The 26,925-nt window shown below is 38.0% G+C and overlaps 1 protein-coding gene and 1 pseudogene across 1 annotated transcript in view; both read right to left on the bottom strand.

Moving 5' to 3' along the window:
• Positions 1 to 26,925, bottom strand: part of ARHGAP39 (Rho GTPase activating protein 39) — a 367,301-nt gene that overhangs the window by 160,313 nt on the left and 180,063 nt on the right. The window contains exons 2-3 of the mRNA XM_044684642.1: positions 20,772 to 20,838; positions 19,105 to 19,542 (exon numbers count right to left, since the gene is read on the bottom strand). Coding sequence (XP_044540577.1) covers positions 19,105 to 19,542; positions 20,772 to 20,838 — 505 coding nt within the window. The remainder of the gene's footprint in view (positions 1 to 19,104; positions 19,543 to 20,771; positions 20,839 to 26,925) is intronic.
• Positions 2,340 to 19,167, bottom strand: LOC123232571 (annotated as a pseudogene).

The following is a 26,925-nucleotide window of genomic DNA, read 5'->3' as shown; positions in this document are numbered from 1 at the left end:
CCTAATTTAGGTATATCTTTGCAGTTATGAGTACTATTTTACCTCCAGGGTTGCGGTGAAGATCAGATGATATTATGTGCCTAAACTAACCTGTAAACATTAAAATGTTAAACAAATACCAGCTATAATTATAATCCTACCAAGCCTTACAAATACTTATGAGAACAAATTTGGCTCCACATATTAGAATCCCAAAAGTTTACCCTGTTTGGTACCCATACATTCTAGGTTTAGTATGGATACCTGAAGTCACAGGTTTTATGACTGGGGACTTTCCTGGATTTTGTCTCCTGTAAATTTCTGGGTATTTCTTATACTATTCTTCTACTTACCCTAGTAGCTATTTCCTATATGGTATCTATTACAACACTGCAGTTATACATAGGCATTTTTTCTACTCTCAAATCTTTCCAATTTAAAAGCCTTTTAATAAAATTAACAAGACATGAACAAATATATTTTTACAAGACCTTCTAACATAAATTCTATCCCTGGCCAAAAGCCCAACATTCCTCTATTTTAAGCCACAGTTCAAATACCATCTCCTTAACCAGCTATTTACTTCTCAAATCTGCCTCTGTCTTCTGAAGTCCTTGTCATCAACAGACGGCAGTGATGACAGCCCTCAATGCCTGTGCCCACAGTCATCGTTTTCTTTCCTCAGACTTTATAATCCTTAGCCATGTTTGCTCCTTTCTTTCTGTCTGTAGCATCTGCTCCCAAGTGAACTGTCAGAAGTTCAGAAGAACTGAGTAGTAGTGGGTGGGTATTAGTCATCCAATATGACATGTGTTGGAAGTACACATGCCTCAGAAAAGACAGCTGCTACTCTGTGGATCATGTCAAGTGGACAAATCGCTGCCCTGGTACTCTTATCATGGCATGCATCTTTTTATCTGACTTTCTGGATGATCTCTCTTCTGGCACTACTTGTGGATATACCACACCCTCCTTTGGAAGACAAGCAGCTATTTCTCTCTCAGAAGGTCCAAGTCCTTCTTTTTGAGCACAGATCTCATATTTATTACTTATTGCTAAGTGTTCAGTGATGCTTCTTCTCTTTGTTCCCTATCTTCTTGCACCCACAAACAGCTTAATACAAACTGGAACTTTCCTCTGCCTCTTTAGTTCTTTTATCAGTACAATCAAGACCTTCCATTTTTTTAAAGCAAAATTCCACTTCTCCCTGATAACCAGTGGAAATGAAACTGACTTTGAAGTCAGAAGGCCTGAGTTCAAATCCTATTTCTGTCACTTTCTATCTGGGTGACCTCAGAAAAGTCATTTAACTTCTGGGGCCCTCAGCTTCTGAAGGCATCTTTTCCTAATCCCCTCTCCAGCTTAGCATGCTTTCCTCTCTCAAATTTACCTCCATCTACTCACTAATACGGTAGGGTTTACCTAGTTATTTCTATGTTGTCATTAAAGGCAGGGGTTGTTTTTTTGCCATTCTATGGATCCCTATTGCTTGGCACAATGCCTGGTACTTACTAAATGCTTAAGAGATAAATGATTTTTAGCTGATTGATTTCAAGATCCCATCTAGTTATAGACTGAGAGACAGATAACAAACATTAATTAAATGCTTACTATAGGTACGATAGTGTCTATTTAGTAGGCATTATATAAATACTTATTCTCTTCCCCACCCTTTCCTTAATATGTGCCAGGCACATCTCATTTTATCCTTTTGATAATCCTGGGTGGCGGGTGTTATTATCCTCATTTTAAAGGTAAATAAACTGAGGCAGAAGTTAAGCGGCTTGTCCAGAGTCATAAGTTAAGTGTCTGGGACTAGATGTAGGTTTTAGTGTTCCAAGCTCCAAGCCCAGGGGGTTCTAAACATTGTACTACACGGTTGCATCTAAACCTACTGTCTTTGACTTTCTCTTCTATGAGACTGACTGGCCTGCATTTTGAGCATAGATAACAGTAACTTGGCAATGGCAGAAAAGATAAGTAATGCACAAAAAATATTTTTTAAATGAATAAATTTGCTTTTTTCCACCTTATTTCAAAAATGGGAAACTTAAACCCAAGGGAAAGTTAGTTTTCTGTGTTTAATTTTTTTTCACATCAGCCAGAAATAATGTACTGTTTCAGAAAGGCAATTATAAACCCAGTCCCCATCCCGTTTCTTTCAGTAAATGGCAAAGGCATATTAATTCCATTCTGAAGAAATATCTCCAACAACAAAAAGTTCAAATACAAGATGGGACCATATCATTGTGCCACTAATGAGGAATTCTTTTTACTATATCCAGCTTTTTATTGAAAAACCTAGAAGGAGAGGTGAGAGGCAGTAAAGACAAACAAGTGGTTCAGAAGAGCCACTTCTCCTACGAACGGCATCCATGAGCACTACCTTCCACCTGCAGATGATATCCTCTTCTTAAATTCCATTTCCCCTGAATATATCATGGCTCTCACTTGAGTTAGACTCCTGGCACCAATATCTTGGCAGGAGCGCTGGATGCCAGCAATCAAGTAGGGAACAAATTTGTGGATGGACCTTTTGTGTTGTACAGCCCCAGATACCCCTTGAGCCACTTTGATTTTGTCTGTTCACTGAAGTAGCAGTTCTGGCTATCAAGGTTCTTGTCCATGGCATCAAGGGACCCCCATCCCTCAGTATTTCTTTAGCCAGATCCCATCAGAGAAGTATTCACCTGGGGCCTCAGTGGTGGCCACCAATAGAGAGCCCATCATCACCGTGGAAGCTCTGAGAGCAAGGGCTTTGGCAACGTGGTCCGTATTTTGGACGCCACCATCAGCAATGACTAGGACAACAAAGCTCTGTGCATATTCTGAGACTTTGTATATAGCTGTCACTTGGGGCCACCAACATGCCAGGACTTCCTTGGTAATGCAGATGGAGCCACTGCCCACGCCACCTGTAGGGCATTCACTCCAGAGTAAAAGAGGTTTCTGGCTTGTGAAGCTGTCACCACACTGCCGCTGATAACCTGGAGGTTGTTGTATTTCTCTTTGATGTACTTGATCATATTAATTTGGAAAATGGAGTTTTCATGGGAAGAGCCCAGCACAACCACATGAATGCCGGCCTGGACCAGCAAGTTGAGCCATACTTGTCATCCTCATGGGTGCCAATGGCTGCCCCCCCCCAAAAGCTGCTTTCTGGTGTCCTTGGAGGCCAGGAGGTAGTCCCAATTCTTTTTAGGTCTGTGCAGGCAATGATGGCCACTAACTCATCATCCTCATTCATGACAGGCAGCTTCCCTTTCTTCCTCCATTGCAGTATTTCATTAGCTTCCTTTAACATGACGCTTGCAGGAGCCACCACCAGATCCCCCGACCTGGTTATGATCTCGCCCAGAAAATGATCATGTTCTTCCTCCTTAAGAAAGTCAATGTCAGAAGAAATGATGCCCACCAGGCGCTTGCCCACCTTGCCCTTGTCTGTGATTGGGATTCTACAGACATCATGCTATGCCTTGGCTTCAAAGACATTTCTGACACAATCTTTGGGGCTCAGGACCACAGGGTCAGTGATGAAGCCCTGATCATATTTCCTCACTTTTCATTGGCCTAGAATTTTGGGATGCAGATATAATATATAAAGCCAATACCTCCTATAAGTGCCATGGCAATAGCTGTCCCAGCCTCGTTGACTGTGTCCATGGGAGATGACATGAGTGGGGTTTTCAGGGTTATCTTCTTAGTAAGTGCTGACGTTAGGTCCACTTGATCAGCTGTGAAGTCTATATATCCCGGGAGGATGAGGAAGTCATTGTGCATAAGCCCATCCCCACAGTTGAAGGGTTGCTGCGCCGTGAGCTTATCATCTGGAACATAGTAAGTCCCACCACTGATGAGATAGTCTGCCATGGTGGGGATGGGATGGAAGCAGAGTAGAAGAAGATGGGCTGGGCTGGAAGGAGGTCCAACTTAAACCGCGTGGGGCTGATGCTTCTCCCACAAAGAAGGAATTCTTTTTTTTTTTTTTTTAATCTTTTAGGATAAATGTCTAATTTGAGCTAAAGTTCTGAGCAGTAAGATATCTTATTCTCGATGCAGATTCCAATGAAGTCAATATGAGATATTCTATGATGTGAATAAAGACAATGATAGGAATGAATGCACTTATTTGAATGTACTTATTGGTGATTCTTCAAAAGACTAAGCTGAGCCTGTCAGCTTTCAATAAAAACAGATGCCAAGCATTAAAAATGAATTCACAAAAAAAGGAGGGGAGAAGAAGGGAGAGGGAATTCATTACACCTTAAAAATAAAAATAGGGGAATAATAAGGGAGGGGGTAGAAAGGGAAGTAAATCAAGGGAGCGGACAAGGGTTACTGGCTTAAAGCAAACCACTGGTTTAAAAGGAAATAGTGCAAGAAGAAGAGGAAGAACTAGGAGAGAATACCAATTATTACTCTGAATGTGAATGGGATGAACTCACTCATAAAACGGAAGCAAATAGCAGAGTGCATTAGAAACCAAAATCCTACCATATGTTGTCTACAAGAAACACATATGAGATGGGTGAACATACACAGGTTTAAGGTAAAGGGCTTGAGCAAAATCTTTTGGGCTTCAAATGAGAAAAAGAAGGCAGGAGTGGCGATCATGATTTCTGACAAAGCCAGAGTAAAAATAGATATGATTAAAAAAGACAGGGAAGGTCATTACATCCTGATAAAAGGCAGTATGGACAATGAGGAAATAACAGTGCTCAATATGTATGCACCAAATGGCATAGTATCCAAATTCCTAAAGGAGAAACTGGTAGAGCTCAAGAAGGAAATGGATAGTAAAACCATAATAGTGTGAGATCTAAATATTCCTCTTTCAGATCTAGATAAATCAAACCAAAAAAACATAAGAAAGAGATAAGAGAGGTTAATGAAGTCCTAGAAAAATTAGATTTAATAGATATGTGGAGAAAAATAAATAGGGACAAAAAGGAATACACCTTCTTTTCAGCTGCACATGGTACATTCACAAAGATTGACCATGTAATAGGGCATAGAAACATTGCAAACAAATGCAAAAGAGCAGAAATAATAAATGTAACCTTCTCAGATCATAATGTAACAAAAATAATAATTTGTAAGGGCACTTGGACAGACAAATCAAAAACTGATTGGAAATTAAATAACATGATTCTCCAAAACTAGTTAGTCAAAGAAGAAATCATAGAAACAATCAACTATTTCATTGAAGAGAATGACAATGATGAGACATCCTACCAAACTCTGTGGGATGCAGCTAAGGCAGTACCCGGGGGAAATTTATATCCTTGAGTGCATATATTAACAAATTAAGCAGGGCAGAGATTAATGAATTGGGCATGCAACTTAAAAAACTAGAAAGTGAGCAAATTAAAAATCCCCAGATGAAAACTAAATTAGAAATTCTAAAAATCAAGGGAGAAATTAATAAAATCGAAAGTAAAAGAACTACTGAATTAATAAATAAGACTAGAAGGTATTTTGAAAAAACAGATAAAATAGACAAAGTACTGGTCAATCTAATAAAAAAAAGGAAAGAAGAAAACCAAATTGACAGTATCAAAGATGAAAAGGGAGACCTCACCTCTAATAAAGAGGAAATTAAGGTAATCATTAAAAACTATTTTGCCCAATTATATGGCAATAAATATAGCAATCTAGGTGATATGGATAAATATTTACAAAAATGCAAATTGCCTAGATTAATAGGAGAAGAAATAGAATACCTAAATAATCCCATATCAGAAAAAGAAATTGAACAAGCCATCAAAGAACTCCCTAAGAAAAAATTGCCAGGGCCTGATGGATTCACAAGTGAATTCTATCAGACATTCAAAGAGCAACTAATCCCAATACTATACAAATTATTTGATATAATAAGCAAAGAAGGAGTCCTACCAAATTCCTTTTATGACACAAATAGGGTACTGATTCCAAAGCCAGGGAGATCAAAAACAGAGAAAGAAAACTACAGACCAATCTTCCTAATGAACATAGATGCAAAAATCTTAAATAGAATACTAGCAAAGGGACTCCAGCAAGTGATCAAGGGGATCATGCACCATGATCAGGTGGGATTTATACCAGGAATGCAAAGATGGTTCAAAATTAGGAAAAGCATCCACATAATTGACCATTATCAACAATCTAACAAACAAAAATCACATGATTATCTCAATAGATGCTGAAAAAGCCTTTGACAAAATACAGCACCCATTCCTATTGAAAACCCTGGAAAGTATAGGAATAGAAGGACCTTTCCTAAAAATAATAAACAGTATATACCTAAAACCATCAACAAACATCATATGCAATGGGGATAAATTAGAAGCCTTCCCAATAAGATCAGGAGTGAAACAAGAAAGCCCATTATCACCTCTATTATTCAACATAGCACTAGAAACACTAGCAGTAGCAATTAGAGAAGAAAAAGAAATTGAAGGTATCAAAATAGGCAATGAGGAGACTAAGCTATCACTCTTTGCATATGATATGATGGTATACTTAAAAATTCCTAGAGAATCAAGCAAGAAGCTTGTAGAAATAATCAACAACTTTAGCAAAGTGGCAGGATACAAAATAAATGCACATAAATCACCAGCATTTCTAAATATTTCCAACACATCACAGCAGCAAGAGGTAGAAAGAGAAACACCATTTAAAATCACCCTAGACAATATAAAATACTTAGGAATCGATCTACCCAAAAAAACACAGGAATTATATGAACACAACTACATAACACTTTCCAAACGATTAAAACTAGATCTAAATAATTGGAAAACATTGATTGTTCATGGGTAGAATGAGCTAACATAATAAAAATGACGATTCTACCCAAATTAATTTACCTATTTAGCGCCATATCTATTAAACTACCAAAAAACCTTTTTACTGAATTAGAAAAAACTATAACAAAGTTCATCTGGAATAACAAAAGATCAAGAATATCAAGGGAAATAATGAAAAAAAAAATGTGAAGGAAGGGAAACTAGCAGTACCAGATATTAAACTATACTATAAAGCAGCAGTCATCAAAACAATATGGTACTGGCTAAGAGACAGAAGGGAGGATCGGTGGAATAGACTTGGGGTAAGTGACATCAGCAAGACAGTGTACGATAAACCCAAAGGGCCCAACTTTTGGGACAAAAATCCACTACTTGACAAAAACTGCTGGGAAATTTGGAAAACAATATGGGAGAGATTAGGTTTAGATCAACATCTCACACCCTACACCAAGATAAATTCAGACTGGGTGAATGACTTGAATATAAAGAGGGAAACTAAATATAAGTTAAGTGAATATAGAATAGTTTACTTGTCAGATCTCTGGGAAAGGAAAGATTTTAAAACCAAGCAAGAGTTAGAGGAAATTACAAAATTAAAACAAATGATTTTGATTACATTAAGTTAAAAAGCTTTTGTGCAAACAAAAACAATGCAACCAAAATCAGAAGGGAAACAACAAATTGGGAAAAATATAACAAAAAATTCTGACAGGGGTCTAATTATTTAAATATACAAGGAGTTAAATCAATTGTATAAAAAAATCAAGACATTCCCCAATTGATAAATGGGTAAGGGACATGAATAGGCAATTTTCAGGTAAAGAAATCAAAAGTATCAATAAGCACATGAGAAAGTGTTCTAAATCTCTAATAATTAGAGAAATGCAAATCAAAACAACTCTGAGGTATCACCTCATACCTAGCAGATTAGCTAAAATGATAGAAGGGGAGAGCAATGAATGCTGGAGGGGATGTTGCAAAACTGGGACATTAATGCATTGCTGGTGGAGTTGTGAACTGATCCAACCATTCTGGCAGACAATTTGGAACTATGCTCAAAGGGCTATAAAAGAATGCCTGCTCTTTGATGCAGCCATACCATTGTTGGGTTTGTACCCCAAAGAGATCATAGATAAACAGACTTGTACAAAAATATTTATAGTCATGCTTTTTGTGGTGGCAAAAAACTGGAAAATGAGGGTATGCCCTTCAATTGGGGAATGGCTGAACAAATTGTGGTATATGCTGGTGATGGAATACTATTGCGCTCAAAGGAATAATAAACTGGAGGAATTCCATGTGAACTGGAATGACCTCCAGGAATTGATGCAGAGCGAAAGGAGCAGAGCCAGAAGAATATTGTACACAGAGACCAATACACTGTGGTAAAATCGAATGCAATGGACTTCTGTACTAGCAGCAATGCAATGACCCAGGACAATTCTGAGGGATTTATGGAGAAGAATGCTACCCTCATTCAGAGGAAGAATTGCAAGAGTGGAAACACAGAAGAAAAGAAGAAAAGAAAAGCAATTGCTTGAACACATGGGTTGAGGCGGACATGATTGGGGATGCAGACTGGAAACCACCACACCAATGCAACTATCAACTATTTGTAAATAGGTCTTGATCAATGACACATGTTAAAACCAGTGGAAATATGCATTGGTTATGGGGCGGGGGGTGAGCTCAGGGGGTGAAGTGGAAAGTAAGAGCATGAATCATGTAACCCTGTTAACTTTTCTAAAAAATAATTTTGATTATATGAAATTTAAAAAGTTTTGCACAATCAAAATTAACCATTTTACTTCCTATGATCCTCTCTTTGATTAGTCATAAACTCTTCCTTTATTCATAAATATGACAATTCATTTTTCCATGTCCCCTAATTAACGTTTTTTAAACCCATACCTTCTTGTCTTTAGCAATACTCTGTATTGGTTCCAAGGTATAAGAGTGTTAAGGGGTAGGCAATTAGGGTTAAGTGATTTGCCCAGGGTCGCATAGAAAGAATCTGGGGTCAGATTTGAACTGCTTAGCTGCCCCTCCCCCTACAATTAACTTATGATATCATCCTTTATAAGTAAATTCTTTATCCATTTTGACCTTATCTTCATTGTGAGATGTTGATCTATAACTAGTTTCTATCAAACTGCTTTCCAATTTCCCAGCAATTTATGTCAAATGATGAGTTTTTACCCCATGAGCTTTTGGATTTATTAAACACTGGATTACTAAAGTCATTTGCTCCTGTATATTGTGCACCTTATCTATTCAACTGATCCAACACTTTATTTTTCACCAGTACTAGATTGTTTCCATGATTAGCACTCTGTATTTTTTCACATTTTTTCACTGATTCCCTTAATATTCTTAACCTTTTGCTCTTCCAGAGGAATTGTGTTATCATTTTTTCCTAGCTCTATAAAATAATATAGCAATCGATAGCTTGATTGGTATGGCACTGAATAAATAAATTAAATTAAGACAAATTGTCATTTTTATTATTATATTGGCTTGGCCTACCCACAAGCAATTAATATTTTTCCATTTGTTTAGATGTGTCTTTATCTGTGTAAAAAGTGTTTTATAATTGTATTAATATAGTCCCTGTTTTTTTTAAGCAGGTAGATGCCATTGTTTGCAGTTATTTTGAATGGAATTTCTCTATCTCTTCCTGCTTTATTTTATTGGTAGTATATTGAAATGCTGATGATTTCTGTGGGTTTATTTTATATTCTTTAGTTTTTCTAGAGTTGCTAATTGTTTTGACTCAGTTGATTCTCTAGGAGTGAACTGGTTTTTATAAAACCATTTTAAATAAATATATGTAAATAAATGGTTTCCTTTTGTCAACTTGAGTTTTGGCAAGTCTATCCCTTGTAAAATTGCATTAAAGGAAGTCCCCAACTGACTTTGTGTTAGGCGGGAAAAGGGATCACCAAGTGTCCTGAATAGGAGTAACAGAAATGCTCAAATCCTCAATCACCCCATTTCTCTTAGAAGTTCCCCCATTGTATCAGAGATCCTTTCCCAAGAGGACCAACACCTGGCAGGAACCATCCTTTTGTATCCATGGTAAGTTGCTCCCTGGTACCTTAGCCTCTAGCTACAGCCTCTTTCCCAAGTCTGCTGGTAAACTGTCAGTGTATATTTGCTGTACTTAATTCCCCAAAAGGTATATAAGTCCCCAAGTTCTAGTGTGGCAATTCTCTCAGAGATGCTATCCCCAGAGCCCCCAGAGTTTTGACTCTGTGTAGTATTTAGCACTTGGCTCTGTGTAGCAGCCGATTATTAAGGACCTGTCTCTTTCCTGATTAAAGATTTGGTTTTATAACTACTTTAGTGGTTCTGTGTTTTTCCAAGTTGACACTTTACAATTCTATGTGTCTTACTTTATTCACTTAAAACATTATTCTGCAGAGTCAATAAGCATCTTCAGACTGCTAAATGGGTTCTTGACCCAAAAAGGCTTACCAACTCCTTTTCTAGATCTGCTGCATTTTACACAATTATCTTGTCTCCCCTCCTCTATATTCTTTCCTCTGGGTTTTAGTAACATTGCTCTCTTCTAATTCTCCTCCTATCTGACGGATACTTCTCAGTATTTTTTGCAGACTCATAAAACATATTGCAACCCCTATCTCTGGGTATCTTTCAGACAGAAATGGAAGAAGTCTGGTTTATCTTTACATAGAACTATGGCCAGGTGATGTGCTTTTTATTTTCTTAAGCACCTTCTACATACTGCCTCCAAATAACCTCACCTTCTTCAACTATTGCTCTCCATACCTTTCCAGTCTTATTTCATATTGTTCCCTTTTACATATTCTCTATTACAAACTAGTTTTACCTTGTAAAACAACTGTACATCTCCTCCCTCTATGACTTTTTATAGGTGCTCCCCCCCATGACTATAATGAATTCTCTTTTCACCCACTTATAGAATCCCCAACTTATCAGAAGCATAATTTAAGTATTACCTCTTGTACAAAGCCTTTCCTTTCCAAAAATAATGCTTTTTAAAAATATAATACATTCATTTATAAACATATCACTTTAGTCAAATGAGAAAGAAAAAATAATCTACACTTATTTATCAAGCCTTTACTCTTTACCAGATGCTAAGTAAGAGCTAGGAATGTTTTTTAAAAAAAAAACAACAGCTGATGCCCTCAAACAGCTAATATTCTTGTGAGGAGGCAACATGGATGGAGTGCTGGGCCTAGTCACAAAGACTCATAATTTCTGAGTAAAAATAAGCCTCGGATACTAGCTGTTTAAACCTGGGCAAGTTACTTAACCCTCTCTGCCTCGGTTTTCTCATCTATAAATTGAGCTGGAGAAGGAAATGGCTAATTATCTTTGCTAAGAAAACTCTAAATGGGGTCACAAAGAGCTAGTTAAAACTGAAATAAAAAATAAACAAAATGCATATAGAATAAATAGAAGTTATCCTAAGAGATGAAGCTTAAGAGGAGTCTTGAAAGAATCCAAAGAACTCAAGTTATGTGGAAAATATAAGTAAGGTAATGGGGTCACCAGGGATATTATAAATAAACTAAGTGGTTTGTGGGAACACACTCTGGGATTTATGAGAGACTAGACCTGGACATTGAAGACTTGAACAGCCAGGCAGCTCCTAACTGTCAAAAGGGACTGTTGACCAACTGCTTTCCTGAGCCAGAGGCTTTGAGTCCCACAGACAAGGTAACAGGATATAACTGGTTTAATAATGAACAATTAAAAAGAGGGATAGGAATGTCTACTCTAAAACCTTAATACCTAAATGACAAAAACCCACAGGGAAAGGGAAGGACTTATTACTACACTAACTTAGTTATCTAAACTAACAGGGCCCAAGGAGCTGTAAATGGAGTCACTGGGTGACTGCCTCAGACCTGGAACCTGCCAGGCTTGAGCAGCTCAGCTAGGGGCTTTGTGATGATCTCTGGATGCCAGGAGCTCAGGTTGTCTCAGGAACCAAGTAGAGAAGGTGTGCTCAAGACCCTGTCCACCAGATAGATCCCAAACTCCTCCTCTTCCTTGGTACAGGACTGTTGATCTTCTCTCTCAGTTAGATGCCACCACTCAGGATCCCAGGGGAAAATCAGGATACAGCATGCCCTTTTACTCTGAGTGCTCCCAGGGCTAACCACAGTTTTTGTGTTAACCCCTAATGGAGTCCTTCCCAGAGCCCAAGTCACTTCTTCATGCTCCCTCATTCCATCCCAGAATTCCCAGCTCCAGCTCCTTCCTGATATGTACTTAATACCTAATCTTATCTTCCTCACAACAGTTATTACAAGGGTAGCAAGCACAAAGGCAGAGAGATAGGAAGCAGAGAATTGTGTGAGAGAAATAATAAGTAGGTCAGAACAGCTGGAATGTGTAGAGTGGAATAAAGTTTCATTAATAGGAAAGACTGGGAGACACTAGCTTGTAAAAAGAGTTCAAGACCACAGGCCTTCATATTTTATTCTGGAGGTACTAGGGAGTGATTGGAATTTATCTGGGGAGTGTGGGGACAATGTAACATGGTCAGATCTATATTTCAGGCAAATAACCTTGACTCTATGGCTGCCTTTTTCCAGCTGCCATTCTATCCTTACCTGTAGGTCAAGTAGTTGCCAGATAAGGTCACGCTCTTGACCCCAAGAAAGGGGGGAGGGTAAACTTCCTCTGCACTAATCAAGGAAGAAGTGATGAGGGCCTGATCTAGGGTGGTAACTATATGAGGGGTGATAAAGGACACATATTTCTCTGAATTTATTTTTAATTTTTCTTATTGCTTTTCCTTTTATATTGTTAATAGAATAATTGACTTTTTCCTTTTTCTCATTTCTTGTACTTAAAGTACATATAATCACTATTAATCTTTTTTATTTTTTGCAATAATATAAGTTTAATATATATATATATATATATATTTGCTGTAATATTAATGCTTACTCACAAAGCTTTAGACTTCGGGAACCTGCCATGTATTGTTAAATATTATGGGACTATGATGAATGTTTTTGTTGGATTCCAGGACAAGGGAGCATAAGAGCTACAAGGTCGTAGAGACTGACTGAGAATCTGCAAAGTGCTGAGGAGCAAAAGGTCATGCAGACCATACCAATCCAGGTGGGATTGTTGAATTTCTATGCCAATACTGAAGGGCTTGAAACTAGTGTTTGAGGTGCAGGGTTGCAGCTTTTCTGACATATGTTAGAGGCCAGACTTCCCCTGAGCTTCATCCCTAGCCAAGCACCTAAGATTCGCTATTATTATGGTTCATCCCTGAATCAAACCAGGGAGAAACACTTCCCTTCCACACAAATTTGGTCCTGTTATTTCTCTTATATATAGAATGGCAACTTTCTGTAGTCCTTGCTCCTGAATGGGTAATTGCAAACTGCTTAAATCACTTTAATTGGGCCTTGATTCAAGGACCTGTTATAAGTTTATTTTTCCTTACATTTTTGCACATAAGACTTTGACATTTTATATTTAATTCACAAGTTAATTTTTCTTTTATTTGGATTTTATTTTTAAATTTTATTTCTTTTGCCAATTGATTTCATACAACCCTATAACTCAGCCATGTATCCTTAGCTGACCTGGGGTACCCTCTTCAGGGGAGAATATGATATTAACTCTCCTCAGGGGTATGTGTAAGTTTTATAATCATAATGTCTGTATTATAATCTATAATGTAAAATTTAAACTCTTTTAAGAGTAATTTCAGGGGGGAATGTATAATTCTCCTCAGAGGGAATGTATGTTTTATAATCTATAATGTAAAGTTTAAATTCTTTTGAGAGTAATTTCAGGATAAGAAATTTGCCATCTCCCCAGAATCCAGACAATGAATCTGTTTGGAGAAGGCACCATGAAGATGCCTGGAACCTTCACTGGATCATGAAGATCCAAAATGAACTTTGGGGTGCAGTTGATTGAACTATGTGGAGTTGAATGCATTTGTTTTGAATGTACACGCTTATGCCACAGGGGGGTGCCCCTAATTTGGCTTTTTGTCAATGCGGCTAGCAATCATTGTTTTTGTCCTCTTTTCTTTTATCCCCAAATCCCTGTAATTTAAAAGTTGACTATATTTACAAGATCCATCGGGAAGACAAGTCTTTCCTCCGGATCTCAGGGGGGGAATGTGATATTGGAAATTTGGGGATCTTTAACTTTTTTTTTTTTTCACAATTTTTTTTTAAACCCTTAACTTCTGTGTATTGGCTCCTAGGTGGAAGAGTGATAAGGGTGGGCAATGGAGGTTAAGTGACTTGCCCAGGGTCACACAGCTGGGAAGCGTCTGAGGCCAGATTTGAACCTAGGACCTCCCATCTGTTATGAGTAAGATTAGATTAGCTAGTTATTAGGTATTGATTATATATTGATTAGGAAGTACCTAGTAGGAAGGAGCTGGAGCTGGGAATTCCAGGTTGGAATGAAGGAGGAGGAAGTCTATGTGTGTTCTGTGTGTGGACTCCATTAGTGGTAGGCAAAAACTGTTGCCAGCCTGGGAGAACTCAGAGCAAAGGACACCTTGCATCCTGTTTTCCCCTGGGATCCTGTGTGGTGTGGCATTTAAGGAAAGAACAAGAGAAGAGGACAGTGCTTCAAGCAAAACCCTTACTGCTTAGTTCCTGAGACAACTGTAGCTCCTGGAATCCAGACATCATCAGTGGATTGCAGTGAGAAATCCCAAAGCCACAAAAGCCCCAGCTGTACTCAAGCCTGGCAGATTCCAGGTTTGAGGCAGAAACCCAGAGACTCCAGTATAGCTCCTTGGGCCCTGTTAGTTAGATAGTTTAAATTAGTGTAGTGAATAAGTCCTTCCTTGTCCCTTTGGGTTTTGTTATTAGGTGTTAAGATTTTAGAGTAGTCATTCCTATCCCTCCTTTTAGTTGTTTCTAATTAAAACCCAATTTCACCTTGTTACCTTGTCAGTTAATTCAAGGCCTCTGGCCAGAGTGACAGTTGGCTGTTATTTTTCCAGTTGGGAGTGGTGTAGCTGTACAAGACTTCAGTGATCAGTTTTAGTCTCTCTTACAACCCAGAGAGTGTTCCCACAAACCCCATAGTTGATTTTTAATATCCTTGGTGACCCCATTACTTATATTTTCCTACACATCTCTAGGCCTGACTCTCAATCCACTGAGCTACCCAGCTACTCCTCTTGAACTTATTTTGAAATCCCTCGTCTAAACTTCCTGTGGACATTTGGATCTCACTTCAAACTACATTTCCCATGATTCAACGGGCTTCCTGTCTTATGTGGTGATGTGAACCAACGTAAACAGAAGCTTAAATAGGGAGAACTTGATTGGTAGTTCCTCTTTTTCCTGTTGAACAAGCCATGTGGGCAGAGGTAATGGCATGGCAATTTGAATGAGCTCTTATCAGGCACGTGGTTATAACTAACAAAATGGCTTTAAATAAAACCCTAATATATTTATATATATCCTATATTAATTTTATTTGTTACAAAGGTAAAGATTTTTTAAAAAATTGTTAATTAATTGAATATGTTAGGAAACAAGGATTCCCTATTAGATGCATTGGGAAGGAGGAGTATTTCATGATCAGACTAGAGCCAAGACATAATAGGAGATGACATGAGAAGGATGTAAAATGAAGATTAGCAGAAGCTTTCTATGAATAGTCTCAATTTCTTCAGTGAAGTATGAAGCTGAAGAAAGTGGGTGCAGGGGGTGTTATTGACCACTTAAGAAAAGATATTTGTTATAGTCACTGAAGTGAACAAGCAGCTCAGCAAAATTAAGCAACACATAAACTGAGCCTAATAGTTTATGCAATGTTTAATAATTGTAGTCATCTACCTCCTCAAAGAAGCAAAAGATGTTCATTTTCTAAATCTTTTTCGGGGGCAATCCTGACCATTATAATTACAAAGCATTCATTTTCATTTGTTTTGTTACTGTTTCTATTTATGCAATTTTAACCTCAAGTGAGTTTTATGCCCATCTATCTACCTTATAAGTCATTTGCTAAACTGATTTCTTGGTTTTGCTTACTTCAGTTTGCAACAATTCAATTAAGTCTTCTTATAATCTGAATTCTTCATATTCAACATTTTTGGAGCATAATAATATTCCATTAGTGGAGTTCTTAAGCTGACTAATATCACCTTATAATAACTGATAATTATATTTTCAGTGTAAGCATATTTATACATATATACACACACACACATGTATATATATTCTGAAATATGCATGTCATATGCATACCTTGTTTTCCCTGGGAGCCAACTGTTAAATATTTATCAATATACCTATGATTGCATTCACATATTACATCATTGTTTGTTTGGCTATTTTCATTCAATAAAAATTCACTTTTTTCTATTTCTTTGCCACTACCAAAGTATTATTGGAGGTACTTTTAGATATATGAGATCCTTTCTTTAAATCTTTTGACCTCTTTGAGGTAAATGTCTAGCAGTGGGATGCCTGGGTTAAAAAGTATTGGAATTATAGTCATTTTCTTAGTTTTCCAAATTGCTTTCCAGGATGGCTGGACCAGTTTATACTTTCATGAATGTATATTACTGTTCAAAGGCCTTTCCTGATTCCCCTAGTTGTCACTGTTTTTTCCCTTTTGAAATTACTTTGTACATAAACTAGTCTCCAAAGAAGAGATGAGAAAATGAACTTCCCTTCCTTCTTTGAAAAATTAGGAGGATATGATTGTGGAACACTGCATATACTGTCAGATTTGGTCAATGTGTTGGTTTGTATTGTTGAACTCATGCCCCACATCCATTTGCTTCATTTTTATTCTTTCTTACAAGGGCAAGCTCTCTGGTTTGGGAGAGAAGAAGTACTATATGGAAATGAAGATGATAGAAAATCAAAAGATACCAATAATTTTTATATATTACTTTCTCTCTTTTTGTACCTACTTGTATTAATCAATGTACATACTGGAGTTCTCCAACACCCTGGAAAACCTAAGCTTGCTGAAGAAGGCAGGGATGGCTTAATTTTTCTATATATTCACAACACCTAGAATAGGTGCAGATGAAGGCATTAAACAACATATTTATTGAATCAAACTGAAGCAGTAATTTTTATAGATAAGGAAACCAAGGAGGAAACTCCCTTAGGCAAGGAGTTAGAAATTGCTATCTAGCTTGTTCTTAAAAAGAAAGCGCTTCTCTCTCTCTCTTATTACTTATCTATAGTCACATTTATAGAGTGAAAGAATTGGAATGATATCCCAGGTCTCTTGTTCTACTGAACATTCCCTTCAACATCACACTACTTCCCCTCCCCCTAACAAAACATCCAAATGGACAGCTGCCCCTGGCCACTTGTCACTTTATATTTTTGATATAAGAGCGAAAGGAATGCTGCCACTGATATGAGTAGGAGGGGTTGATTAGCTACAACAATAGTGGAGACAGAGACTATAGCCCTCCAGCTGAAAGTTCAGAGAGTAGTGTCAACAACAAAACCAACAACTCTCCAGCTGTGTGCAAAGCCAGGGTTTCTCAAATGGAATTTCCAAGGAAGGAGAGAAAAGAAGGCAGCTGACAGGGGCTGCCTCCCTCATGCTGACTGTTTTCTATTGCCTTTTGGCCTTTCTCTAGTCACATGAGTAACTTAACCCACAATGAACTGATCATCTCAGCAAGTGGATGCCAGCTGCACATATGGAGAGTTTAGCTTAATTAGAGCTTCTTGGGCTTTTCAAGATTTTTGAGAAGTCTCTGGAAATATCCCTTGCTGAGTGAGAACAGGTCAGGGACCAAAACACTGTGACTTCTGGAGCGGCCACTTAGAGACACTTGCTCTTCTGGTTTCCAAACTTTTCAGGGACTATTTGGGTATCAGAGGCACTTAATTCATACTTGAAGAAAAGGTTGGTAGGTAGGTTATGCAGAGATAAGTCCACACAAAGCCAAGTAGCCAATTTAAATATAGGGGGGAGAAGGTCCTCATTCTTGTTTTTTGTTGACACTGCCCTGACCCCAAACCATATACCTAACAGTCTCCCCTCAGACTTCTAGCTGTCTTCAGTTTTCTACAAAACCTAGAAAAAGTAGCGACAACAAAGGCAGGCTCATGGTTCTTACCCTAAAAGTTCAAAGTCTACTATACCCACTTCTCTGACTTTATGATCACTAATGCTCAGTTTACAGGCTAAAGGGCAAGCACAGAGGGAGAAAAGGTTTTGGGGCAAGACACTAGAAGGCTAAACAATGAAAACACCTAGCTTCTCAACCTCAATGATTCACTCTCAAGGTTTGAAGAAACATCATAAGCCATCCAATCTAACTTGTAGCTTTAGATTTTTTACAAGGAAGTTGTCAGGGTTTTCCGTTTTGTTTTGTTTTGTTTTGTTTTGTTTTGTTTTTTAAACAAGGCAGGAGAGGAATGGCTTTGGGAAACACAGAAAATAAGTCTGTTTCACTTTTGGACAGCTTTAATAGTAAGCTTTTTCTCACAATGAGATCAAATATGACTATTTTCCACTCATTGCTTCTATGAGGCCAAGAAGAACAAAGTTTCATCTGTTTAACCTATGAATGTCCTCTAAATAATTGAAAACAATAACCATCTTCTCCCTCCTCTTTCCCAAATTTTTTACACAGAAACATAAATGTAGGTAGGGGAAATCACATCAAGGATAAAGAGCAAGTAATATGAATATATGTTCTGTATGATATTATAATCTATTGCCTTCTCATGGAGTAGATATGGAGTGGGTAGGAGGGAAAGAATTTGGAACTCCAAATTTATTTATTTGTTTGTTTGTTTGTTTATTGATTGGCCCTTACCTTCTGCCTTGAAATTATTGATTTCAAGACAGAAGAGTGAGAAGGGCTAGGCAATGGGGGTGAAGTGACTTGCCCAGGGTCAATGTTTGAGGCCAGATTTGAACCTAGGACCTCCCATCTGTAGGCCTGGCTCTCAACCCACTGAGCTACCCAGCTGTCCCCTAGAACTCCAAATTTTAAAAAATGAATGTTCAAAATGTTTTTTACATGTAACTGGGAAATTTTTAATCAAATTTAAAAAATATTTTTAAAAAAGGAATGAAGAGCAAGAAGACACTTGATAAAATATAATAGCTCAGGAAACTCTTAATCTTCCATTTCCTTAATACAAGTACCTTATACGAAATAGGAGCAAAGGGGAAAATGAAAATGGCTTGGAGGCCTTCTATATAAGCAGTCATCATACACTGTCTCATTCTCTGCCAACCAAAAGGCAAGAGGTTCAGCCTGGAAAGGTCTTACAGCTGGGAAAGAAGACATAGACTATTAGCATCTTCCACTGGCCTACATTTGATTCATGTCTGCTCTTACCTCTCATTCTCTTCTTTCACTGCAGTAAACTGTGTTGACTGTCGATTAACTCGGGCCTGCTGTTCTTGAGCCTTCTCATTAGATTCTAGTTCTTGTTCCAAGGAAGAGCTGGTGCTGCCCTCTCGACTGACGTTGCTACTTCGTCCAGGGCTATTCTCTGTTGAGGCCCTTGGGGATTCTGTATTCTGCTTCAAGGTCTGAAGCTTGGCAAGAGGGATGATGTCACAGTTTTGCGGCCGGTGCCATACAGTTCTCTGAGTAGTGGCATTATAATAGTAGAAACGAGATGTGTTTGGGTCAAAGAGTTCCCACCACTGGTTCTCATTGGTACGTTTAATCCGTACACCAGCAGGTGGGTCCCATACACACTCGCCTGTGATAAGATTGGCATACATGCGTTCTCGTGTTCGAGGCTCGATGATTTCCACCCATTCTAGCCTGGAAAGGGAAACACAAAGAAGAGAATAATGCCTGTTAGGCGAAAGGAACCCTGAGGGAAAGAGAGGAGGAGCCATATACTGAGGAACTCAAACCACTGCCCTCACTGACTACAACCTCCCTTTCATCAGATCCCAGTGGAAATAGCCCAAGACTGAACCCAAGAGCACTGGGAAAAGAAATAACCTCAAGATCAATGATCTTCCACCCATCATTGAGGGGAACAATCATTATAGAGAAGAGGACTACTTTACCAAACAACAACAATATGAACTATTAACCAACAGCAACCAAAGGGGAGGTAAACCCAACTGCCCTAGGAGTAGCAGTACAATCCTGCCTTCAGCCAAGCCCCTATTGCCATCATCCTTGGAAGTTCCTTCTCCATTCCTACCCTTAGGCAAAAAACTCAACTAGCTAAGCCCTGGCTCCAACCCAATTCTCTCCAGCAGCTCCCATTACCACCAGGATCAAATGGTAAATTCAACATTTGGCATTTAAAGTCCTTCTCAACCTGACTCCTTTCTACCTTTTGAATCTCTCCCCTCCTCCCCCAACACTTACCTTCTGTATTGGAATCAATACTGTGTATTGGTTCCAAGGCAGAGCAGTAAGGGCTTAACACAATTCTTAACACAATGCTTGGATCAAAGCAAGTACTTAATACTGATAATGACAAAATGAAAAACAGCCCCTGAACTCAAGGAGGTTACATTTTACTTTACTACAAGAAAAATTTCATGAAATATAGATGGCCATTTTCAAATTTTTGAAGGGTTATCATTTGAAAGAATGCTGAGACTTTATTTTTTTGGTTCCAGGAACCAGAAACAGGTGTACTAGATGAATACTGTATAGACAAAGACCTGGGTTCAATATAAAAAACACTTTTCTAAAAAATAGAGCTAATCCAAAATTGAATACATTGCTTTTCAATTCACTATCACTAGACATCTTCAATTCAATTTAATTGAATGACTCACCCTCCCTCTTTCTCTGGGGCCTTCTCACTTTCCCTCTATCTCTATGCCATCTTTTGATTGGCCAGTTCCTCTTGAAACCTCATTTTAAATAAGTATCCAGGTCAGTTATGTTCACTCCTTTCCTCTCTGTGCTATCTAGAATATAAGTTTGTTGAGGGCAAGGATTGTTTTTCTTTTTGTTTGTATTTGTATCATCAGCACATAGCATAGTGTCTGGTACATAGTCAGCACTTAATAAATGCTTACTGATTTGGTGGCTTGACCTGAAAAAGGGTCAAGTTTGGATTGAATTTGATGACCTCTGCGAGAACTTCTGTGAAATGTTATAAGAGAATTAGGGAAAGTTTAGCAATAGGCGTAAGTTAACTGATGGCTGATAGGCAAGTGCTAGAGTGTTCCAAGCATGGAACAGTGGAGGGAGAGATCTTTTTCTGAGAGACTCTCTCTGGATACAACTGATGGCATAGAGGCTTTTCTTAGCTGGTGGAGGTGAAGAGCCCAGAAAATAACCATCTCCTGTAAAACCATCTACCCTGGGAAAGATCAAGTTGAGCAGTGAATCTGGTTGGTTGGTGGGCATACCAAACCAGTTCAGCTCCTTGACATGACCCCTTTTGTGGATTTACTTGCTGTGATTCCTGATAGCTGTGAACATTGATAGAACAGAAGTGGACCCCTACAGTGAGACTTACATTCCCTCCTAACCTTACAGGCTAGACCTGTCAGCCTGAACTTAGAGTTAGTGTAGTTTTGTCCCACCTTCTAGTCCTTGAACTTACCCATTAGATGAGTAGTTTTATTTTGTCCATTCCCTCTATACCTAACCCATAAGCTCTTAATAAACAGTTTTACTTTCTGTTCCTTCCTCCAAACCCAAGAAAGGACCCACAGAAAGTTAGCCTTCAACCCTTGTCTTTCCCCAGTTTGAGTGGTGACCAGTAACTGTCAACTGACATTCATAAACCAATGTGTTTTTTCCCCAATTCCCACATCCCTTATGTAGGTTCTCAGGTATCCTGCGTATCCTGTCACTTGTGGGTGTGTTGGTGTGTCCTGGCTGTGTGTGTCACCTTTGTGTTACACTGTGAAGGTGGTTACATATTTCAGAAGGCAATTCAAGCATTAGGGAAAGGATGGGTTCTTCCCTAACTGACACTATTAAACTCCCCAAGGTGGTGATTTCAAGCCTTTTCTTTCTTTTTTTTTTTGGTAAAGATATTTTATTTTGTCAACTACATGTAATAACAATTTTCCACATAAGTTGTGTGACGTTACATGATCCAAATTGTCTCCCTCCTTCCCAGAGATGGCATTAATTTGATCTAGGTTACACATGTATTATCATGCAAAATATATTTCTGTCTTGTTAATTTTTGTAAGAGAATAAACATATAAAACAAAAAAATAAATAAAAATCCAAATAAATTAAAGTAAAAAATAACATGATTTAATCTGCATTCCAACTCCAACAGTTCTTTCTCTGGAGGTGAATAGACTTCTTTGTCATAAGTCCATCAGAATTGTCCTGGATCATTATATTGCTGAGAGTAGCTAAGTCTTTCATAGTTGATCATTTCACAATATTGCTGTTACTATGTACAATGTTCTCTTGGTTTTGCTTATTTCACTTTGCATCAGTTTACGTAGGTCTTTCCAGCTCTTTCTGAATTCATCCTGTTCATCATTTCTTATACCACAATAGTATTCCATCACCATCTTAATCCACAATTTGTTCAGCCATTTCCAAATTGATGGATATCCTCTTAACTTCCAATTCTTTATCACCACAAAAAGGCTGCTATAAATAATTTTGTACAAGTAGGTCCTCCCCCATCCCCCCCCTTTTTTTTTTTATCTCTTTGGGATTCAGAACTAATAGAGCAGACCTTTTCTTTTTACAAGCCTCCTACACTACCTTTTCCTCTGTCTCTGAAAATGGGTCTATTTATCATGTTTTGTCTTTTACCCTGGAATTACATTCTCATTATTTAGCTGTTGAAATCTTATTTGTCCTTTAAGATAGCTTAAATGTTATCTCTTCCTTTCTAGATAATAATATTTTCTCTTTCTGAAGTAAGTTTTCTCTTCTCTCATGTACTTACTGATATGATATAATTATCAAAATATCAAATAGGCAAATTCACAAGTCCCGGGCCTAGTTGATCCCCTAAGGTCTCTTTTAGCTCATTTTTTGTATATATGCATGGATCTTGGTAGGCAGAGTAGAACATTACTAACTAGGAATAGTATGGCTAGACTTATAATGGGCTAACAGCACAATAAATCTTCTAATCCTGGAAAATCTCTCCTCTTCTACAGCCCACACCTCCCACTAATGAGCTTTTCTCCGGAACCACTATTTTGAGGAAAGGTCTTTGCCAGCTACCCTCCATGTCTCTCCCGAATCCATTTCTGACTCTCCAGACTTTACCACCATGACTTTGAGGCCAGGGACTATATTTCTTTTTGCTTTTATTTCCAGTACTTAGTGCAATGCCTGGCACTATAAACATGAAGTAACCACTTAAGATATAGCTGTTGACTCATGTTGACCCACCCCCTCTACAACTGAAAGCTCTGTAAGGGTATGGACTATGTTAATCTTTGTATTTTCCCAAGTCATATAACAATGACAGATAAATGCTGATGAAGGCAAAGCCCCATGAAAGAAGAGCAGGACACTGTTCTACTTCCAAGTCATTGGTTAGTCTAACTATCTGAAAATTAAAATGAGGGCTACAGGGTTTGATTTTTTGCAACGAGGACCAGTATACCTGAGACCTCATGTATTACAGACTCTGTAGTCTTCAAAGGAGTTCAGAGGTACTGTTTGTGTACACAATTTTCTCTTGTTGATATCCCCAAATTCTTTAAATAGCTACAGCTCCTCCTTACTTTGTTGCCATTTTCTCATGTGAATTTAGCATATGGTTGCTACAAGGTGAAGTTTAAATAATGTATTTTAATGATTCCATAGTGGTAAATCTGTTGAAAGATAGACAGACAGGCAAGCAGGCAGGCAGGCAGACAGACGGAAGTAATTGGGTAAGACTGTGGATAAAGCACTGAGCCTAGAAGACTTAAATTGAAAATTAGCCCTAGACACTTACTAGCTGTGTAACCCTAGAAAAATTACAGAGCCTCTGCCTCATTTTCAACATCTGTAAAATGAGAATAATAAGAGCACCTACTTCTCACTGTTGTGAGGCTAATGAGTTAACTGTAAAGTGCTTAGTATAGTACCTATTAGTTCTAAATAACAGCTATTATTATTACTATCATCTCTAGCACAGGTCTGCTTTATTAGGTTAACAGCAGAAGATGAAAGACTGTCTAATCCATCCCCAAATTATTCCATTAGTTCCCATTTTTGGTTTCAGAATTATGATTTCATTGGTATAAGGAAGTCAATCTACCAATACAAGGAAGCACCATGACATTTCCATTCCAAATGTTCATACATATTATTTGTGTTAGACCTATAGTAGAGCTTTCCAGGCTTGCAATCATCTGACCAGTCACAGTAGTTACACTGACTCTGATATATAGTGATGTTATTTTGCCTTTGAGTATGAAGGAGAACCACCATATAGACAGAATCTTAGAGAGTAGTCAAGGATGTCTATAGGTTAAGTGATTTGCTCAGCATTGCAGAGTATCTCTGGTCACAAGACATACTTTAACCTAAGTTCTTCTGTTTCCAAGGCCAGTTCTCTATCCATTAAACCATGCTGACTCTGTCTACTGCTAGTGATAGAAAAGTAGGATAAGTGTGCTGATTCGACCAAAGAGGTGGTCCAAGATTACAATGCTTAGGGAGATCAGGCAGTTTATACCTTTTGGGAGGAGTAATGGGATTGTTACTCCTGGTTGTCAGCACTACTGAACCTCACTGAGCCACAAATTAAACTGTCCATATGGATTCAAATTTTAGAGTTGCTTAAGTTATCACCAGTTCATCTAACATGGTTTTTGGCTTTCAATGTAACAAAATTAGGAGGAAAGAGGGAAAAGAGAATGATAATGATAATGATGGGTAAAGAAGGCACTCAAGAAATGATGTCATGTAGAGGATAGACATATACACACTGTCACTGATCTGCTTGCAAGGATTTGCTTTGAGCTTTAGTGACTTCTGCTGTTTGGCTCTGAGCCTTCCTAAGCACAAACATTTCCCCTTCTACATGCTCTGGCATTTCCTGATTGGTTTATCTACTGCCAATCTAGACATACCTTGAACAAGGGACAACTGGCAACTAACAGCTGCCAAAACAATTCACAGAGCAGCTGGAGCTTAAAGAAGGAACCAGCTGCACAAAGAAATATATAAAATCACAAAGCGTGTCAATCTGAGTCCTCAGTAGGAAACATAAATATAATTTAATTCAACAAACATTTAGTATGTATGAGCATGAAGCAAAAAGAAACTGACTAATCTCAGTCTCACGCCGAAAGAACATTTCTAAGACATTTATTAAAGCTTATAAAATGATGATACACTTGTAAAAGTATATTAAATAATACTCAGAAATTCATCTGTTGATCTCAAAACAAATGTAAGTCTTTATTCATCATAAAGTAATGTTTTCAATGCTTTCAAAGCCTTTTTTCTAAGGTACAAAAAGCCCTTTATAGTACTTTAACTCATTCATCTTCATCATTCTTGTAAAGCAGCAAATACTAATACTATTATATAAAAACTGAACTTATGTTATTCATTTGCTAGAAGTAACCTAAACCCAGAGATCAGATTCTAACACCACTAAATGCTAACAATACTATGAAGATATCCCAAGGCTCCTCACTACCTTAAGCTATGAGGGATATAATGTTTAAAGAGTAGGAAGGGAACATAATCAACAATAAACATTTAGTGAGCATTTTCCCTGTACAAGACATTGTGGGGCAGCTAAGTGGCTCAGTGTATAGAATACCAGGCCTGGAGTTGGGATAATATAGGTTCAAATCTAACTTCAAACACCTCCAAGCTTTGTGACACCGGGCAAGTCACTTGACCCTATTTGCCTAACCTTTGCCTTTCTATCTTAGAGTTATTACTAGGAGAGAAAATAAGGGTTAAAAAAAGAAAAAAGATGGACCAAGATGACAGAGAACATACAGGGGACCATCTGATTTCTACCAAATTACCCTCCAAAAAGCAATGATGTAATGCCTCAAAATTAATTCTGGAGCATTATAATCCACAAAAAGACAAAATGAAGCAATTTTTCAGTCCCAAACAACTTAGAACTTAAAAGGTCAGCACAAAGGATCTATTGCACTAGGGCAAAGGTGGAGCACAGCAACCCAGGACAAGTGAAACAACTGCCAAGGCTTCTGGAACTCTCATTCACAGACTGGGAAGGGGTGGGGGTCCAGACAACTGCCCAGAAGGAGATAAAGAGGTTCCTTTGCTGGTTCCGAGTGCAAGACTCTGGTCACACTGCCCACATACAGAACCAGGTCATAGCTCTGGGGCACAGACACAGGCTAAGGAGGAGCACCAGAACATACTAGCACTTGCAGTCACAGGGGAACAGGGGACCCTAGTCACAGTTCCAAGGGAGGGAAAGAGTGCATGGGATTACTCACAGACCAGAGCACAGGCTGGGAGACTATTAAACATGCCTCATCTTACATCATTACTTTGGAAGAACTGAAAACACATAGATCCCCAGAGGTAGTTCTGAAGGCAGGTGCACAAAGAACCTGAAGCTCAGAACAGTGACCCTCTCACCACAGTTACGGAGCCCAATTTCAATAGTTTTTAAACTAAAAGAAAAAGGCAGGAAAATAAGCAAACAATGCCAACAAAAAAATTCAGCATAGAAAGTTATTTTGGTGACAGGGTAGATTCAAACCCATAAGAAGATAATAAAAGTCAATACTGTTGCCTCCAAGAAAAATATGAACTGCTCTCAAGCCCAAAAAGAACTAATGGAGCAGCTCAAAAAGAATTATAAAAATCAAATAAGAGAGGCAGAAGGAAAAATGGGAAAAGAAATGAGAGTAATACAGGAAAATCATGAAAAAGTCAATAGAACATGAATTCTATAACCATGGAAAAATGTTCCAAATTAATTAATAAAATAAAGATCTTAAAATTTAAAAAAAAGAGAAAAGAAAATCATGCCTTAAAAATCAGAATCGGGCAAGTGAAAGCTAATAACTTCAGGATGCAGACAAAAAACAAAGTCAGAAGGATAAAAAAAATAGAAGAAAATATAAAATGTCTCATGGGAAAAACAACTGACATGGAAAATAAATTCAGAGGAGATAATTTAAGAATTATTGTCCTACCTGAAAGTCATGATCAAAAAAAGGGAGCTTAGACATCACCTTTCAAGAAATCATCAAAATTACACTGATACTCTAACACTAAAGGACAAAATAGAAATAG

Source organism: Gracilinanus agilis, chromosome 1 (assembly GCF_016433145.1).
Source record: "Gracilinanus agilis isolate LMUSP501 chromosome 1, AgileGrace, whole genome shotgun sequence".
NCBI lineage: Eukaryota > Metazoa > Chordata > Mammalia > Didelphimorphia > Didelphidae > Gracilinanus > Gracilinanus agilis.
The sequence above is the reverse complement of the archived record's forward strand: the minus strand, read 5'-3'. Positions and strand labels throughout refer to the sequence as shown.